The sequence below is a fragment of the Miniopterus schreibersii genome (assembly GCF_964146895.1).
Source record: "Miniopterus schreibersii genome assembly, chromosome: 3".
Taxonomy (NCBI): domain Eukaryota; kingdom Metazoa; phylum Chordata; class Mammalia; order Chiroptera; family Miniopteridae; genus Miniopterus; species Miniopterus schreibersii.
This window is the reverse complement of record NC_138103.1, coordinates 85,173,124-85,193,744: the sequence shown is the minus strand read 5'-3', so window position 1 is coordinate 85,193,744 and position 20,621 is coordinate 85,173,124. Positions and strand designations below refer to the sequence as shown.

Sequence of the window (20,621 nt, the reverse complement as noted above, 5' to 3'; positions counted from 1 at the left end):
CCTTGGCACAGGGACCACACCCTGGTGTGTCCCAATTCCTGACCTGCCACAGGTCCCAGCCCTGCCTGTAGGCTGCCCTACCTCAGTCCAATTTGGGGCTACCTTCCTCAGCAATTCCTAGCTCAGGCAGCAACCTCAACTCAAACTTAGCATGGATGTGGTCAAGCCAGAAGGAGCATAGAGAAGCAACTGGGAGGACTGGCTTTGGAATCAGAGAGACCAAAAATTCTGTGTCTACCATTTTCAGCTGTGCAGATGAGTGGGCCTGCCTGGTGAACCACTATGAGCGTTTTTCTGCATTTCTGTTTCCTGGCAACAAAGTAGTGGATCTAAGGACTCAACTCTACCAGGCCAGCCACCTGTCAACCAAGCTTAAATGAATCAGGAGATCAGGAGTCTTAGGATTTTACAAATCAGAAACACGATTAGGCAATACCCAGAGTGTTCTGAAGGAGAAAGAAAAGTTGAGAGATTTTATAGTAAAAACACATTCATGAGAAGAATCAATCCTGCATTTTTAGCCTCTGGATTGGTCCCTGGCTCTAGTCCCTTCCTGAGGGAAACTGGTAGAGGCTTGGGTTCTGTGGAACATACCTGTACCTTCATAACAAATCCTTCTTTCAGCTTAGGCTAGTTTAAGCCAATTTCTCTTACATTCAATAAAGGGATTCAACTAATATACCTTCGCATAGATTAGTTGTAAGAAATGAATGGTTTTTGTATGTGGTTTGCGCTTTTGATGTGCATCTAAGAAATCTTTCCTTAATCTAAGGTCACAAAGATTTTTCCCCTATTTTTTTGTCATTGCATTCAATCTATAATCTATTTTTATTCAATTTGTATATATGGCATGAAGTATGGCTCAAGGGTTATAGTTTTACATATGGATGTTCAATTGTCCCAGTATCATTTATTGAAAATATTATTCTATCTCCATTTAATTACCTTGGCATTTTTGTGAAAAATCAATCGTCATATATGTGGTGATCTAGTTCTGACTCTTCATGCCGGTTCATTGATTTGTATGTCTATTTCTCCAGCACCCACTGTGGTAAGTCTTGAAATCAGGTAGTCTGAGTTCTCCAGATTTGTTCTTCTGTTTTAAAATTGTTTTGGTTATCTTCAGTCCTGTGCTTTTCTTTGTCCAAAGGGTTTTTATTGAGATTATGTTTAATCTGTAGACCAATTTTGGGAAAATTAACATATTAATAATGGTGAGGCTTCTGATCCATTAACACATCATACCTGTCCATTTATTTACGTTTTCTTTAAACTGCTACTGTTCATAGTTTTCAACATACAAGCTTGTGTGTGTTTTGTGAGATCTATTCCTAAGTATTTCATGGATTTTAATATTATTGTAAATGAGTTTTTTATTTCAATTTCCAATTTTTCACTGTTAGTATATATAAGGATAATTGATTATTGTATGTTGACTTTGTATCTATCCAGTGACCTTGCTACTATTAGTTGGTAGTTTTCTTAGAAAATCTCCATGATTTTTTATGTAAATGATCTCATCATCTGTGAATAACAAATTATTTTTTCTTTCCAATGGTGCATGCCTTTTATTTCTTTTACTTGTCTGATTGCATTGGCTAGGACCTCCACTATGGTGTTGAACAGGAGTAGTGAGAGAACATAACTTTCATTCCCAATCTTAGTGAGATTATGTTTGTATTATTCCATACTATATTATCCCAGCTCATTGCACCAGGCCTAGCATACCACAGGCACTCAAAAGAGGTTGCTGAATGAATTAAAACAATTCTAACTGATCTCTATGGAGATTAAAGTGACACTGGTTTCATTAGCACCTAGCTTAATCAATCAATCCATTGAGTCACAAATAAAATTATGTAATAAATAGCAGGATACCATTTTGAAGTCAGGAACATTTTTCAAATAAACATGCTCTCGTGAGGATATAGGAGTTTAAGGATAAGCTATATATTAATGTGAAAGTGACACTATACTACATATTTGTCTGATGAATTAATTTAATACTCTAATTTAAGAGTAGCACAGAAAAGGAAAAATAGATTCTATTAAATACGGTAACAATCCAAAGAACCATTCTTTGTCTCTTCTCTGGGATAGTAAAGTCTGAGTGCTAGGAATCTGATTTCTATGTATTATCAAAATGTTAAGGATGTCGAGTCAGTATTAACTATATAATGGAAAGGACAATACACTTGTTGGTTTGGAGATTAAGCATTAAAAACTGCCCTGGTCTGTGTGGCCCAGTTGGTTGGGTGTTGTCCCAGGCACAGAAAGTTTGCCTGTGGGTTCAGTTCCAGTTAGGGCATGTGCCCCAGTTGTGGGCTCAATCCCGGGTAGGAGATCACAGTGATGTTTTCCTCTCTCTCCCCCTCTCCCTTCCTCTCTCTAAAGATCAATTTTAAAAAGTTAAAAACTTATGGAAAACTCAGTTTAAAATATATTATTTAGTGCTGATTATTGTCCTATGAGTGGAAGTGAGAAGTAGGGAGGAGAAAGGAAGTGGAATAGTACTTTAAATAGTCCCAATCTTAGAAAATTTAATATTTTGTGGTAGATATCAGACTTATATACTAGAAATAGAGAATAATACTGGTCTCACTCTGATTGCCAAAATATAAAATAGAAGAAAAATTGTCAAAGTGAGCTAGAATTACATGGGAAATATTTAAGACATGATATTTTTGAAGAGCTGTAAAAAGTAAGTAGACCTTGAATAGGTAGCAAGAATAAAAATTTAAGCTTTTAAAATATTTTTAATTACAGGCATTTTATGTTATTTTGGTCATTAAATAAAACAAAAGCAGAAGTTGAAGAGAAAAAAGGGGAACAAAAAGTAGTTGCATTTTAATCTTAGCTACACCCTCCATTTCATTTGATTCATTAAGAATTGCCAGACCTTAGGTTTGCAGGGCAGGATGAATTACCTATACACTTACCTTTTATGTGTAATGAGCCAAATATAAGTCAGCAAAATCATCAAATGCTCGACTATAAAAAGTACATTATTTTCAGAGCTCTGACAGTCAGGTGATGGTGGTGGTGGTGGTGTTTTGAGTGGCACGAGCAGAATCCAACCCCAACTTTTGTTTTTCAGGCCACTTCTCAGATGTAGGAGTGAGTTAATAGTTGCCAATACACAATGCCACCAGGTTACATAACTAACCTGGCAAGAGGCCCTCCAATTGTTTTATTTTCTAGCGATTACAGGAAAGTCAAAATTTATAAAAGTGGTTAGGGCATATGTATACCTGTGCTCTGATGAAAGCTGCCTCAAGTCGTTTCCCCAGATTTAAAGAGGAGAAAATAAGGAAAAAACCAAGCATGACGTTTGTTTTTTAAAATTTAACTTGATGTTTCAACATGTAAAGCATGATTGTTTCTAAAGCCATAATTAGATAACGTGATACATTCAGAGAAGTTCTTCTTCCATTCCTATTCTATAGTGTTTTCTTTCTCTTAAATTAAACATTATTTACATATTTTTGGTTTATGCTTCCAGTCTGTCTTTTCACAAATATAAACAAATACACACATGCACACACAACCATATTCCTATTTCTTTCCCTTTTTACCCTCAAGCTAATATACAATTTTACAGTTTGGCATCCTGAGTTTTTCAATTACCAAGATACTCTGCAGATCACTCCATATCAACATGTAAAAAATTTCCCCCTTCCTTTTTTACAACTCAACATTTTGAAAACATCTATGCGGTACTTTTTAAAATATTATTCAAGCAAAAATAAGTAAGTAAATTATTAATGCAGCTAGTCATTAAAAGTAAGGACTATCCACAACTCTTGGCAGAATTTAACTAGCTAATTCTAGCTTATCTATAGCAAACTTTCAATTTCAGGATAATTCACCCATGCCACTCATATTCTGCCTTCAACTGTCAGGATGAGGACAACTGGCTTTGATAATTAGCACAGGAAACTTACAACTAGGCTTTGGGCTGGAATGACACTGTGACGGCCAAAGTGAAACTTGCAGTTGGGGCAAGGAAACAAGCTCTCTGCTCTCCGAAAGCTCGGATCTGGGCAGAACAGAAATCATGACTTCATCAAACAGAACAATATTTATATGAACACAGTGAAATAGTCTGTTTTATTAAGTAATTATTTTAGTCTTTTATTTTATTAATAATTATGTTGACTAAGCCTAGTCAATCAGAGGCTTAGCCTCACCACATCCCCCACGAGCCATGTTGTAAAATTGCATTAGGCCCAGATGTAGAACTATAGGGCTTGAATTTATATCTATTTGGGGAGGGCTTACTACTCATTTCAAAACTAGACATCAATGTCCAGGACTAAATCTTCCATCAAAACTATCTGTTAAAGAAGTTGGTTATACTAAATATATGATGTAGGATAATTTTGTGTGACCAATGTAGGAAACAGTCAGTCTTATGCAAATCTCCCAGACCATGCCTGTTGCGGCAGTTCTGATCAGCTGCTACTGTGCTCTTCAAGTCAAGGAAATCTTAGAGTTCTAGAACTGGATGATCTTTTTGATCCTGTCCTTTGGAGCAGATGTAACTTCAACATATCCATTTAAGATCAATTCCAGAAAAAAAGTAAATCAGACACATATGTAACTTTTAGTTTCTCTTTTTGCATTAGCTTCTTCAAAAATTGGAGTTAATAATTTAAGGCATCAAAAATAATACATTGCTGGTAATTTATAAAATTGTTTTGGGAAGCATAACTTTTTCTGTGTTCTGAAATCAGTGCTAACTTGAACTTCTGATGAAGCTTTGTATTTTTTAAAGCTCTTTTTTCTGTTTATAAACTTATAAATGCCCATTGAGTTAAACATAGAAAAGTATAAATGGGAAATAATAATACTATGCAGCTACAACTAACCACTGTTAATAAGTGAGCATATTTTTCCAGTATTTTTTCCTGTATGTACATATTGTCTTTTCTTACACTGTCCAGTATAGCAATTCACTGAATAGTGAATTAAAGATAAAGCTATACCCTCTGAAAAATAACACCCTCTGAATCTAATTTAAATGACTTTGGAATCTCTTCTTGGGGTTCTGGGTAAGACAGAAAACTTCCTATTCATTATCATTACTTATATTCTGGAGTTGTCTTTTCAAATAACTATTAAGTTAAAAAGAGGAAGAGAGAGAGGCCAAAAATTCCCCTTGAAATCTGTTATCTGATTGTGACTCTTTGATAGAAAAAAATAATTAAATGTCTCATTCACATCCACATTGCCACAGTGTCATTGAAATTCAGAGGCCTTTCAGATCTAAAAAGTGCTCTTTGCCATAATCAAAGATGATGCTCTTAAATCACTCATTAAAAAAATACACTTTTAGAATACTCGAACAGGGATGATGATCCTTCATTGATTTACTAGAGCTCTCTCACCATTCCTCCTTGAGACTGCAGGTGTGTGTTTGCATCAGTCAGCAGCAGCAGTGTGTCCTGTCCTTGTCTAGGGACCAGCCAAAGCAAACTGGACTTCATGAGGATTGATCGGGGACCTCATCAACCCACATTCTAGACAAAGGTCAGTGTAATTAGATTGCTCTAGGTAGAATGAGCCCACAGAAACCTAGACTAACAGAATGGATAAACCATAAGGTGATATTTGCTTTAGAAAAGAACTCCTTCCCAGAGAATTCCTTTAAGTAACAAGCTCTCTTTGTATATTTAAAACGAGATTTGACTGCATTAAAACACACCTTTCAGGAATTTGCTACCGAGGAGAGTCCTATACACAGTAACTTCCTGTTTGCTGGGAAGTCTTTTAAATAATATTATTTGACACATTTAACACAATAAATAATTACCAAAATTTCATTTTAATTACAGAGGATGTAATTTGAGGTTACACCAGAGCCCAGGTAAATTAGCTTTCTATTTCTCAAGGCCTTGTTCTCTCTGTGTGGAATTTTAAAAGGTCTCTTTAAAGGGCATAAAATATGGAAAACATTTTTAATACTTTCAGATAATTGTGAAATATCCGAAACCAGGACTTTGTGGTCTCAAGCTCACTACTGACACAGCTTTACAAAGCTGTGAGGCAACAGCCTCATTCTTAGGTGCAAAATTACTTTATTACTGTTAATAATAAATTACTAAAATTCCTTATGCTAATTAAACTTTAAAAATGCTTGTGGTTGGGGGTGGGGAGTTCAAAACAATAGGAGCAGGACTGGCTACACAATTTGCCCCGCCCCTTCTTCAAATATTACGAATATCAATAGGCCATTAAACCCACCGTCGGTCCTACTAAGTGCCGGGACCTTGTTGACAAACTGCACATGAAACCGGCCATGCACGAGGCCCCCTTTTCCCTCTCCTGTCGTTGTTTTTCAGCAGTTTTGGGTTCAGGGAAAAACCGCGCGAAGGGTACAGCGGTTATGCACATGGCCCGGCCTCGCCGGAGCCCGGGTCGTTCACCGGGCCTCGCCGCGGCCACCGCGCGCTGGGTGCCCCGTGGGGCTGGCGTTGGGGTCTCACTGCCCCGAACACAGCCCAGCTCTTACCCTGAATCCCTGGGCCACAGTATTATCAAACAGATTATTCTTTCTCTCCCCTTGTTTATTTAAAAAGGCAGACTTTTCTAGTTTTTCGTTTTGTTTTTTACAACAGTGCTGCATTGAGAAGAATCGTGGCTCCCTGTGAGCCAACTGCTGGAGGCGGGTCTGGGCGCCCCTGGGGGGGCCGCCCAGCTGAGCATCTCCCAGCGGCCGGAGGCGACCGTTACCCGCGTCCCCGGGTCAGAAGGCGCAGTGGGCCGCGGGGACCTGTCCCCTGCGCCTTCCCAGAGGCACCGCCGTCTCTCCTGGGCCCTGGTGGCCCGGAAAGGACCACGGCCCAGGCCCTCAGCAGCCTCCTCCGCACGTCCCCGCTGCCCAAACCCGCCCCCTGTGGGCCCCCGAACGGCCCGATGGCTCCTCGTGACCGCGCTCCTGTCGCCTGCCCCCCCGCCAGTCTCCCACACCCCCCAAGCCAGAGCGGGGACCCCAGCCCCGCGCGGGATGCAGAGCCCCGCCGCCCCCGGGCTTCCCGATCGCCTCGAGCCCCCGCCGCGCCCTCCAGCTCCGGGCCGCGCGACAGCGCCCCGGGCCGGCCGGGGACCGCTGCGAGTCCCACCCCGCGCTCGCGGGGACGCGGCGGAGGCGGCGGCGCTGGCGCGAGGCCCAGGAGGCGGCGGCCCCGCGGCCTGTGAGCGCGCAGCGCCCCCCGCGGCCGCGCCGAGCGCAGGCGGGGGCGGCGGGAAGGAGGGAGCCGCCCGCCCTCCCGGCGCGGCCTCCTCCCCGCCCGCCACCCTCCCGCCCTCGGGCGGCCGGCGGTGTCCGCACCTCCGCGCCCGCCCCGATTTCCTCCGCACGGCGGCGGCGGCGGCAGCGCCTCGTGCGCGCGGTTATTTATTTATTTCCGGGCCCAGAGCGCTTATAATGGAGCCGCTGTCAGCCGAGCCCTCTGCTGCTGCCGCCGCCGCCGCCGTCCCTCCTCTTTTTTTTCCCGGCAGATCTTTGTTGTGTGGGAGGGCAGCAGGGATGGACTTGAGCTTGCGGATCTCCTGCTAGAGCCGCCGCGCTTGGAGAGGGCGCCGCAGCCGCGACGAGGAGCCGCCAGCGCCGCCGCCGCCCCGAGGCCCCGCCGGCGCCGGCCTTCGCCCGCCCGCGCCCGCGCCCGCGCCCCCGCCCGGCCCGCTCGCCCCGCGCCCCCCGGCAGAGTCCCTCCGCGGCGGCAGATGTGCGTGGGGTCAGCCCACGGTGGGGACTATGGTGAAATTCCCGGCGCTCACGCACTACTGGCCCCTGATCCGGTTCCTGGTGCCCCTGGGCATCACCAACATAGCCATCGACTTCGGGGAGCAGGTAAGCCCCGCCGCGCCCCCCGCCCGGCTCCGGCCGCGCGCCCCGCGCCCCGCGCCCCGCGCGCCCCGCCTCGGCCTTGGACACTCCAGCGCCGTGGGATGGGGGCAGGAGGGAGTCACCTGCTCCGAGTTCCTTTCCATCCTGGAGCATTTGGTTGGCTTTGCAGCCTGTCGAGGATGACTTTCCCAGGACTCCACTTCCCCTCTCCCCCCGATTATTCAGCAGAGTTGCCCAGTTCTCTCCCTGGGAAATGTGAAAAGACCGGAGGATTTGGCGCCTCACCTATAGAAGGGTTTTCGTGCACAGCAGGAGTATTATGTAATTTGTGGTTATGTAAACCGCGGGTCTGTGAGTAGAATGCAGTTTCTAGTAGTTCACGTGCTGGCTTTTTATTTACCCCGGGTTGGTGGTGGTGGTGACGGTGGCGATGGGGAGACTTTGTATTAGAATGTGTCCCGGTTGATTTCCCAGGTTCTTATCATCTGTTTTCAGCCTAGGTACGGATTCGGGGTGTCCCCGGCGTGTCCTGATAAGAGACGGTTGACCATCTCTAGTTTGGGATTTGGGTTTGTTTTATTCCTCTTGGACCCCTCAAAAGAGGAGCACATTTTTGTGTGTTGCCTTCTCGGCCCTGTTTCTTTTTCATGTTTCTCTCCGTTTGTCTCCATGTGGCGTCATTGCAAAACTGGCGCCGCAGACTCCCCGGCAGCGAGGCGTGGGTGCCCCGCACCTCCCCGGGGGACCGTGTTCCGAAGGGCCTCCCGCGGGCTGCGGCGGTGTCCTCAGGCCAGGAAGGGGCGGGGGCAGAGCAGGCCCCTAGATGCGCGAGGGTCGGGACTGGCCAGGGTGCGCAAGAGCAACACTCCTGGCGCTGCAGCACCTTACTTATGTCCTTTTTCTTTAAGTCAGGAGACTTCAAAGGATGTTTCTGTTTTTAAAATGCATCTGTTTTGATGAACTTTTAGTTATAAAAAAAAAAAAACAACGAACCATTTTTCAAAATAGGGTTGTTTTGATACTGAATATCTGCTTGGATTTGTCTCTCTTTGCTCAGAACTTCCGATTGATGGTAACTCTGTAAGCTCCCTGATCTTAGTGACATTGTAAGCTACACTGTAAGCTACCTCTACTTCGAATTTTATAGCAGATAAGTGTCCACAATATAGTACAGTCTCTAGAGACTTTTGTTTAGAAGCCAGCTATTTTCAATTGATTATTATATCTTTTATTTTGCCACTGGGCCCTGCCACTACCCCTCCCCAAGGGCTTCCCTGCTCTCCACCTCCTTCCTGCCCACCTTACCTTCTTTCATAATTGACTCGTGACTTTGGGGACATTTCCTATAATCCGTGGAAAGATTTTTAGACCTGAATTCACTACATTGCACATTTAAGGTGAGTCAAGTGTTGTATGTTCACCTGAACCTTTTATTATTTTTAGGTTTATTTTCTTGGAGCTGCTCCAAAGCTTGTCAGCCCAGGATACCCACCTGATCACTTCTCCCTGAACTGTAGTGTGTGTGGGCATGTGTGTGTGTGAGAATTATATATAGCGACAACTGGAGGAAACAAGCGTATTCTTTGTCATAATTAAATGACCTGAAGCATATCACTGTATTGTCTCACATTTGCCTTGATTTAATACAAGGCTAAGATAACTAAGGATTTGATTTTAGTGTAAGGGAAAGGATCTCCTGAGGTACAAAGGGTGGCTAGACATAAGAGACAGCTATACAGATGGTTTATCTTAGTGGGTCTACTAAGCCAAACTCATCTTTACAACATTGCTAACCTCATAATCATGGCTGACATAAACAAAGTACTAGAACAGTTATCTTTTTGTACAGAAGCAAGTTTTATCAACAAGTGTTGTCTGAGGCCCTTATCCTTTAAATAACGGCCTATTTACAACGTTAAAGGCTGCCTGAAAGTGGAGATATTTTATCAGAGTTAGGGGTGGAGAGATGGGAGGAAGAAAGTCATAGGTTCCCAAAGCCTTGCTTTGCCTTCTCGTATCAAATGGTCATTGTTTTGCAAAATGTACGGGGTGAGAAGAGTGGAACTTACATTTTCTTAATATTAAACAAGGGAAAGAATTACAGAGTGAACTAAGGCATGACCTGGCCGTATGTGGGTAATGAATACAAGAGCATTTTACCCCAGCTTCTTCAAAGCACAATAAAGATGAAGAGAAATGAATCTATTTGCAAAAGTAGGTCTATGTTAGACTTTGAAAATATGCAGCTCTTGACATGAATTTTTATTAAGTTCTAGACAGATGGACACATACAGATCTCTATCTCCTTTGAGGGTGAGCAGGTGTATGACACCTGCCCTGAATGAACAATGATTTCATATTTCAGCAATTGCCTAATCCCAAAGTAGGGAGGTGACATGGAAGTATAAAGGTCAAAACAACTCCTGGTTCTCATGCTTTTGAGAGAATCAAGAAATGCAAAATTAAAAAATAAAACATCTCATTAGCTTTTAAGTCTCTGATTTGTCCAGAACAAAAGGATACTAAAATCATTTTAAATGTTTCTTAGATGAGGTTTTGGTTTTTTTTTAAATGATTATAAATATCTCAGTTTGTGGTTTCTGTAGAAAATGTAGACAGAACTTTTAAAATGGAAATCCAACTATATCAAAGATTCCACTGAAATTTGAATAAGCAGCACATATGTGATTGGGTATAGGAATTACACATAATTATCTCAGCTATTAGTGCATGTGGGGGAGGGGCTATGCGGAAGCCCGTGACAGTTCATCCAGAGCCTCATGATATTCTCTGTGAACATTATCTGTTGTATATAGATTTTCCTGTAATGTCATAGCTCAGTCAGGGAGGAACCCAAATATTATGGACTATTTACTCTAACAAGAGCAAAACCTATTATATTTTTCAGTTTTGATGGTGGCAGTCATTTCGGGGGAGGAGGAAGGGTTGAATTCTACACTGGAAAAAAAAAAAGTTATGGAATAGAATGGCCTGCCTTATAATATTAAGCATAAGCACCATAGAAAAGTGAGAATATATCCATTATTGCAAAACCTAAAATAACATTTGTAGAACCCTTTAGGTGCATAGAATATTTTGTGATAATTGCAGTGTATCTAGAATTATTATTTTGTGTCTATTTTTACAGATTGATAATCAAAAGTATTAATTACTTCCATTCTTTGAGCACTTCGTATGTGCTTAAAACATCTCAATACATGTTATATATGAAGAAAGAATGAGAGGCCTAGGCATGTTAAGTTACTTGTCCAAGATCACACAGGCAGTACAGGGCAGAGCCTAGGTCATGCCCATATCTGCCTGGCCCTTAGCCATGCTGCTTTCTGCCTCTTCTAGTCACGTTCATGTGTTGAGAACTCTCTGCCCAGGAGTTCTTTTAAGATTCTCAGCCTAGGTTTAAATTTAATCTTAGCTATCATATTTTGAATTTTAAACACTCAATTTTTAGGGCAATCATAACAAAGTTTCCCAGGAAAGATAGATCGTAAACAAAAAGTTCATGTAAGAAGAGACAAATTATTCCAGGTAATTAATTAAATCAACACTATATCTTATTTTGACAAGGTTGACATAGCCTTTTGGTCAAGGAGAAGAAAAAAGATAGGAAGAAACTGATACTTCACAATAAAATTATTTAGAAATCAATTAGTCTTTGTCATTGGAGCAATACAGATTGCTAAGGCTAGAAGGAGGGTGCTAAGATATATTTTGAACAATGTATTTCTTCAAAAGTATCTGCAGATGTCCATTTGGTCTTACCATGTTCAAAGTCCTTTTATTTCTGCTTAAAGCTAAACTTGGTACAAAGTCCCTGAATACCTTAAAAGCCAGATCCACCAAATTATGTAAAATAAAGCAGTCAACTTTTTTAAGGTGCCAAACGACACTTAAAATGTTAAGGATGACTTTGCTATAGTTTTGAAAGGTAAAAGAAAGTTGAAATTGTTCAACCTGAGAGCTATGTGTTCTGCCTAGTGCCAGGTAATCAGCTCTTTCACACTCAAATGATATCTTTAGGTATTTCAAATTGTCTCCTGTATCACTCCCTGAATTTGGTTGGATCCAATATGGCAATTCAGTGACCCCAGATGTTTATCTGTGAATAAAGAGTTTTGCATATGGACTATTTCCATGACAGGAGTAAGATGTAGAATAGGAATGTTAAAATGTGTTCCTAGCCCCCCTTTCTAACTTAGGAAAGACCTTTCTAATTTAGAAAATCTACTGTTAGGCTTCCACAGTAAAAGAAAGAGGGTCTTGAATTATTAATATTACAAAATGGGGGGGAGGGGAGAGAAGCCCAGGAAAAATAACTTAGTAAATGTTATTCCTGTCTACCAAATAGAGAAACACTCTCAGCCCCCACAAAAGCTCTCCCACAGGGATTAAAAAGAGTGAATGTGGTACATGGCACTGGCCACTCTTGGGAAAGGACTCTTCATCCAAGCTCACTAAGTCATGGAAGAGACAGAGCTTGCCCTAAGTAATAATAAAAGTGTGGTATGTTTTATATTCCAAAGTACTTGAAGACAGAAATGTAAATCCAAAGTTTTTAAGTAACTGTAAGGGGGGGAGACATTTTCCCTTCCAATCTATTCTATACTAATGGAATAAATTTCAAAATAATTTTTTTTCTAATTATAAAAGTAATATATGCTGTTTAAAGTTTGGTTAAGTATTAAAAAAAAAAAAACAGAGGAAAATTACCTATAATTCCACTCTGAAGAAACAAAAACCTCCTCTGTCAGTTTGGTATCTCCTCCCATTTTTAAAAAATTTTATTTCACTGTAATTGAGGATCTCACAGAACAGAAAGGCATTTTCCTATATCATTTAAAAGTGTTTAAGTATGATTTTAAGTAGCGTATTTGATTATATGAGCATGCTGTAATTTCCTTTGCTGTATATACCCCTATTGTTAAAACGCTGAGGTTTGCGGGGGGTGGAGGGGGGGGGTGTTTGTTTGTTTGCAATATAAAGCATCTTTTTATAATAAGTAGATAATATGTTTTCTGTGACTACCTTGGGCTTTCTGCCTGGCATAACTTGCTGCCTATTTCAGCTTCTCATTCATACATAGAAAATGAGGTCACTCCTTTCTGGCAGTCCATATTTAGTCAAGGACACAGTGACCTCCTTAGTCCAATTGATACTGACTTCTCTACCATGTTTCCCAGTTCCCTTCAGATGTACTTCTACATTTAAAGGCTCTTTCTCTCGATGTACTTAGGAAAGCAGTTTATTCCTAGAGCCACGAAGGTATAATCCTGTGGTTGGTTTGTTTGCACATTTATTTATTGAGGTGGTTCGATGACCAGCCTAACTACTACTTTGTCAGAATACTTCTTTCCAAGCATGTCCTTCACAGATATTCAAATACATCACACATCAAGACAATATCTAAATCTCTTTCAAGTAATACGTCAAATTCTTCAAAGGCCATTTTTAAAGCGTACTGTATACTATCATTTATGCTACTGTCATAATCTGTAGATGCAACAAGTTCAGTTTTATATTAGTGGTAAATAATTTGGTCTCCATGCTGTTTCACTTTTGCTTGTCTATTTGAGGCAGTAGGGCAGGGTATGTTGGGATGGGGGGCTGGAGACCACGTGCGTTGAAATAAATAAACTTTAAACTGCGGGTATAACATACCAAAGTGACTCGGATGATATCTGCATTTAAAAAAATCAATCTGGTATTTTTTTAACATCTGTGACTATTAGTTGCTGTGGAGATGAATTAGAAATACAGAAAACCGTTTTATGCAGTGTTATGTGGGCATGAGCTACCTACGTGATAACTGAAGCTTATCCTTTAAATGCAAATTATTGTTTTTTTCTTTTTTTAGTATGATGCTGCTGGAAGTCTATATTGCGCATTTCTCTGCCTTGCTGAATAAACATAATATACAAAATGTAACGTAACACTTTTTCTTGGCTCCTGAATGTCCATTGTGCTGGGCAATCATGGATATCCCCTGGCAGGTATCTTCAAAATACTTAACAAAGAGTTTGGCACCAACCAATAAAACAAAAATAATAAGTAATAAAAATAGCTAATACATGTGGATTACTTGCTTTTTCATTTTCTGCTTTGGATCTGCTCTGGGAAACTAAAATTCATTAACATTCCATGAAAAATAAATAGTGAATAATTTTGGAGGCTTCCTTTGGGGAAAAGCATATATGCTTTGTTACTCTTGCTTTCCTGCCCTACACTGATTTTGTTTCTGTTCTAGAGAGATTCTAGAGTTAACGGGCAGCGATGAGACCTTAGCACAAGGGAAGCGTTGACTTATTTGGCACAGCCCCTGCCCTCAAATTGCTTGGATCCTGGTTAAGAAAAGATGCGTGAAGCACCTTTGCAGTCAGCATCACAGAGCAAAGTGTCTAATTGCACAGTGCATTTATGATAACATATGACGAGGTAATTACAGCAGAGCAGCAAGAGTGTAGTCATGGCAAGCTCTTTAGACGTAGTTCTCACCTGGAGGTTGTAGCCCCTGCTTCCTTCTCTCTAAATGATCTTGTCCTCAAAGTGGATAGCACCCATCTGAGAAGGTGAAGGTAGTTACAAGGTAGGTAAATTAACAGCTTCCCATTAAGCTGTACAAACCCAGAATTTGTTCTTGTTTGTTTTTGCTGTTCCCATGGTTTTGAAATCATTCAGCTCCTGTTCCAACAACCAAATAACCACTCACAGTGCTGAGAATAAATGAGCTTAAAGCGACAAAGACACTAGTTACCTCTGTCAAGTAGAAGACCTATACATCACAACTTTCTGGCTCTGCCTGTATGGTTGCTTCTTCGGACTGAAAGTGTTTTCAGAGTCCATCCTGGGAAGGGGTTAGTTTGATTATTTATCAGGGCCAAGAGGATATTTATTCCCCTAGATAAAGATTTATCAGAAAAACAGCCCGTACATCTGCTTCAGGAAATGTCATGGGGTCCCTAGGAACAGATGGACAACTTCCATTTTTAGTTGGAGGAGTACATTTTGGTTTGTTAGCTCACAGGTCCTAGCTGATTTTAGATTTTTTTAGATTTTAGATTTTGATGTGACTAGGTTGGCAAGGCTTTCGATGACTTGGACACCTTTGGCCCTGTTAGAGGATTGCCTCTGTAGAAAGATGGGGCTGTTGGTATGGATTAGCAGTCCTCTTATTAACACAGGCCAACATCTCTGACCCCAGCCTCAGGCCTGGAGGAGGGGCTGTGTGTGTGGCTCTTTCTAGAGCTTAAGGAGGTGAGAGGCAGCCCCAGGCACCTCCAAGCCCCCATTCCCCAGCGCTCTTCCCGTGCCTCCTCAGTGTCTGCAGTTTGCCTGTAAGCCGTCACCCCACCTGGGTGGAGCCGACGCTGGCAGTGGGGACCCTGACTCAAGGCTGGGAGGAAGTTAAAAGCCAAAGTGGGAATCCCTGGGTGAGAACTTTCAAAGATGACTGGAAAGGTGAGGCTGAGGCTCCACGGGGCAGTTAGTGGAAGTTAGGTGGCTGAAAAGCAGAATGTCTGCCAGTAGGTTAATGACACTTTTTCTAGCAGGATGAGCCAGAAGGGGCAGATGCCCGGCCAGCGTGCCTCAGTGGTTGAGCATCGACCTGTGAACCAGGAGATCGCGGTTCAATTCCCGGTCAGGGCACATGCCCAGGTTGCGGACTCGATCCCCAGTCGGGGGCGTGCAGGAGGCAGCCGATGAATGACTCATCATTGATGTTTCTGTCTTTCCCTCTTCCTTCCTCTCTCTGAAATCAATAAAAACTTGTTTAAAAAAAAGAAAAAAGAAGAAGGGGCAGAAGGTGGCTGTGTGGATGTGATTTTCCTGGCATGTGAGAAGTCAGGGTAGCTATTTTGTGAGAGACCCTAGGAGGACTAGTATGCGTCAGGCAGCTTTCAGGTTCAGTAGTCCTGTATCGGTATTTACGCCATGAGAACTGGTCACTCCAGTTATTGTCTTCATTTAATGATAGTAAATCCATGTCAGAATCTCTGCTCGGTATTTTTTTTAAAATATAACATTAAGTCTAGGGAAGCATTTGAGTCCCTGTCATTTTCTAGTTTGCCATTTTCTAATTGGCATAGGTGTGGCTGTTTTGCTTTTAAAGCTGCTTTTTAGACCAATAAGAAGTTCGTATGCTCTTGAATGCTGCTCCATAACAATCTGAGATGTGTTGGCTACTGGGCCATGCATTTTAATAAAGGGATGTAGTAGTGCGGAGAATCTAAAATAGCAGATTACAAAGGAAAAAGATTGTCTGATGGTCACAGTGCTTTAAATGGTCTGGCAGGAAATTCACCATGGCTAGGACACTGAGGCCTCCCACGATGTGTGGCCTAAACTTGACGGTTTAGAAAGCCAAACTACGCAGAGGAGAGCAACAAATAACTACATAAATAAGAAAGAGGTAACTTTCACCTCTCCAGGGTTCTGGCCAAGTCCAATGCCGAAGCAGTCGGGCAACAGAAGGACACCTTGCATGCAGCCTGAGTCCAGTGTCTCTTCTCGGCTCCAGACTCCACATTCAGACCTGGTTCCTTTGCCCTCTCTGTGACCTTGTTTTTCCTTTGGGACGGTTATGGCTTTACCCCTCCCTTTGCAGCATTTCTTCACCTGGAGCCTGACGTGCAGTCAGGGTGTACCTGCTTTCTACTCCCACACAGAGCCACACACCTTTAGGTGTTTCGCCACCTGACCTCGCACCTGTTGGGATGTGTCCCAAACTTGGGTAGGTTCCTGGCACTGTGCAGTTAGTCCACCGTGCGATTACCAGACTTCCCCAGACAAACCAGTGTTTCCACCACCAGGAGAAAGGAACTTGGACTTAGTTCTGGGACAGTAGACCCTAAAGGAGACAGGGGCAGTGAGCATCTATAACTAAACTGCAGAACCACTTTTGGTTTTTTAACACTCTTATTTACTCTAATTTCCTTTAGGCTTACCCTGCCTTCTTTCAGGGGAGGAGGCTGGTGCACCTGTTTTCCTTTCCTCTTTAAAAATCAAAGTAGAATTTACATACAGTGCAATATGTAGATCTTATGTGTACAGGTCCACAGGTTTTGACAAATGACAAATGCCTACCTGTATATAGCCCACACCCCAATTAAGTTACAGAACATTTCCATCAGGCCAGAAGGTTCCCTGGTGCCCTCCGCCAGACGCAGCCACTATTCTGAGTGGTGAGCCTTTATAATTGCTCATGCAAAATGACACATACATTTAGTCCCAGATAACGGAGTTTGGGGCCACTCATTGTTATTGCTTTGTGTAGCACTAACATTCTTTCCTGCTGCAAAATATGGCTCAATATTGTGAATTTTAGTGGATTTAAGGCAGGTGGAGAGTTTGACTTTGTGTAAAATAACTTTTTTCCTTAATTTGTGCTGTTTGGTGCTTTGAATTCGTCCATTGACATCCATCCATCAATTATATAAACTACTAATCGTTTTGAAGTTCAGATATGCCTAAAAATTAAAGTCTTCATAGAAAGCTAACATCATAAAACAAAATGTGATATATATATATATATATATATATATATATATACATATATACACAATAAACAATTTATTCAGCCCTAAAAAGGACTGAAATTATGTGTACTAAGTATAGATGAACCTTGAAGACATTATGCTAAGTGAAATAAGCCAGACACAAAAGGACAACTATTACATGCTCCACTTATACGAGGTACCTAGAATAGTCAAATTCATAGGGACAGAAAGTGGAATAGTAGTTACTAGGGTTTAGGGGGAAGAAAAAATGGGGAGTTATTGTTTAATGGGTACATGGTTTCAATTTGGGATGACAAAGTTCTAGAGAAGGGTGGCGGTGATGGTTGCAGGATAATGCGAATGTATTTAATTCCACTGAACTATATTAAAAATGGTTAAATGATAAATTTTATTTATGTATATTTTATCAAAATTTTTAAAAATTTAATTAACTCTTAAGCTACTGGGAAAGCCTTTGGCTTTGGAAGAGGATCTCTCTATACAAACAAACAAACAAAACATTTATTAATTTTATTCTAGTTATAAATATAATTTGTTTTCATTGTAAAAAGAAGGGAAATAAGCCAAAGTATTTAGAAGAGACTAAGAATTCTGTGTAAGCCCACCACCTAAAGATAAGTCTGTATCTTGTTTTAGTGCGTCTTCTCATCTGTTTCCTATGCATATATTTGTAACAAAATTATAGCCTTCTTCAGTCTGATATCATAGGCAGTTTTCCTTGATTTTAAGTATTCGTCTAAAATGTGATGATTAATGGCTTCCTAGCTTTCTCTCACATGACTTTACCTTAATTTACTTAACTGATCCCCTGTGGTTAGACTTTCAGTGGTTTGCTTCATTCTGGTATAAATAATGCTCTGAAACATTCCTGTACAGAAATCCCTGTGCACAGCTGAGCGGTCTTTGGATTAGTGCACCGTTTCAGGGCCTCTGCTGTGTGGCACCGTGCTTCTGTAGAAAGCTACTCCAGTTTTCCTGCAGGCGCATGTCCCTGGCCCACAGTGGGCATTCCCATTCCCTCCTTTGATGCTTGGTAACTGTCCAGTGACACCTGCCTCCGGGAATCTGCATTCTAGTTCTCTCAGAGCCACATGGTGCTAAACTCCTTAAAATGTTTTCTTTTACTAAAAGCAGTTTGTTTTTTAATGCTGAGAGATCAATTCAGTTTTTTATGATGTAATACTTTTAAAATACAGTTTAGGACTTTAATTCTTTTCAATATGTTTCAGCATGTTTTGGATCAAATACATACTATGAGTGGGGTCAGGTTTCAAGGCAGAGAAAATGCTGTGTGTGTGTGTGTGTGTGTGTGTGTGTGTGTGTGTGTGTGTGTGTGTGTGAGATGAGTTCAATGATGCTCAAGAAGTTTCCTTCCCACAACTTCCCAGTGAACACGTGGGGGAGGAGAAAAACTTTCCTGACCTTCGTAAGTGCTGGGGCCTGCTCTAGGCAAGTGGCATGCACTGTGGGGTGTCACCTTCCTGGCTTTAAAAATGAATTGAATAGCTGTGCCAGGTTGTTCAGCCTCTCCGCAGCAGCCTGGCTCCTCCTACTGATGGCTCATGCTTAGAGTCTCATAGGAGATTTGGTGCTGGCTGTGTTCTCGGGACATGTGGAGCTAGTGACATTTAAGGAAATGGAAGAGGAAATGTTCTGTCTTTCCTACCACCCTGACTGGGGTTTCTCCATTTAACCCGATCTCCTTGCTATTTACAGGCCACCTTAGAGGAAAGGGGCAGGAGCAGAGGGACAGGGGAAGTGGTTCCTGCTCATTCAGAGGTGACCTGGGTTCCATGGCTCCTCCTCTGTCGTTCCCAGCAGTGGTGTGAGCTGACCATAGCATGAGTGAGAGAACACCCATGCTTGACAATCACGACCCCTGGATTTGACCTCCATCCCTGCACCCACTGGCCCTATGACCTTGAGCAAAGAACTTGACCTCTGTGGGATTCTGCTTTCCCAACTCTCAAATGGGGATAAAGGGCTTACCTTCTTTTGGAGGTGAGACTAGAGACTGGACACAGAAGTGCTTTGAAAAGTGTGAAGCCCTATGCATCTGTGAGGCCGTATTGCTTAAGACTCTGAGCCTGGCGTGCTGCTGCTGCGACTGTTTATTTTCACACATTCTTGACTAGCTGACTTTTCTTGCTTTGTACTGATTCAGTGGCTTGCATTAAGGGTATTTCTTAAATTAAAACCAGTTGGGTTGGGGACAAGCTGAAGCATGCTGAAGGAAGGTGCTGGGGACACTTGGATTTCATAGCATGTGTGTCAGCAACATTGTTGCTGCTGTTTTTTGTGTTTGTTGTCATTTTTACACTTTGTGGAAAAGACATTTAAGGCTGGGTTTGTTCAATAGTGTTGTTTTTTTTCATTGAATTACTTGGATTTAGGTAACATGCTTTTTGAAATGATGAGTTAAATTTAATTTTCTTTTCATTATAGGCTGTTGTTTGACACCGGTTTAGAGGAGGGTGGCTACATATACCACTGACCCCTTCTCTAATCTAGACTTACCAGTGGGACCAAGCGTTTCTCCGTTTTGTTGACAAGCATGGCAGTAACACACCAAGCTGTGTGAAACAACGTGGAGTGGCTGCTTAATGAGATGGAAGTTACTCCTCACTTCCAAGCGCTAATATACTGACATGGAGTGTTTTCACTATCAAATAATGAGGACTATGGAACACAGAGGGCAAGAAAGAGTGTGTTCATGAATGAGTTAATTCAGCAAATGTTTCTTGGACACCTACTACGTCCTGGGTACTCATATAAGACAGAAGAAGAAAGGGCTGATGCAGTCCCGGCCTGCACAGAGATTTATCTGGAAGGGCAAGCAGCTGGGCAGGTGCTTACCAAAGAGTGTAGTGTGATCAGGTCTGAGGTAGAGAAAGAAGAGGGTATGCAGAGGATTTATCTCAACAGAGGGTTTAAGGTTCCTGTTACAGTAGGAGCCTTTAACCCATCATCCTAAGGGTCAGGGAAGCTTTCTGTTCAAGCTGAGAACTCAGACCTAAAGAGGATAGTGTGTCCCTGTCCTGGAAGGCAAGAGAGTTTCAGGTGAGGAAAGGCAGGTGCTTAGTTTGATTGGAACGGAACAAGACCAGGAGGGAGCGGGAGGGCAGGAAGAGAGGGCAAGCAGGACCCAGACCAGGGAGGGCCCAGTCGGTCAGGGCAAGGAGCTCGGCCTGGATCCTGGGAGCCCTGGGAACTCTGAAGGTTTCTTAGAAGGGGTG

The 20,621-nt window shown here is 42.2% G+C and overlaps 1 protein-coding gene across 1 annotated transcript in view; it reads left to right on the top strand.

Annotated features, from left to right (window-relative positions):
- Positions 1-7,280: 7,280 nt before the first annotated feature.
- The window catches only part of ANKH (ANKH inorganic pyrophosphate transport regulator), a 113,324-nt gene continuing 99,983 nt past the window's right edge, over positions 7,281-20,621 (top strand). Inside the window, exon 1 of the mRNA XM_081131954.1 lies at positions 7,281-7,855. Within this exon, the coding sequence (XP_080988080.1) occupies positions 7,760-7,855 (96 nt within the window). The 5' untranslated portion in view covers positions 7,281-7,759. The remainder of the gene's footprint in view (positions 7,856-20,621) is intronic.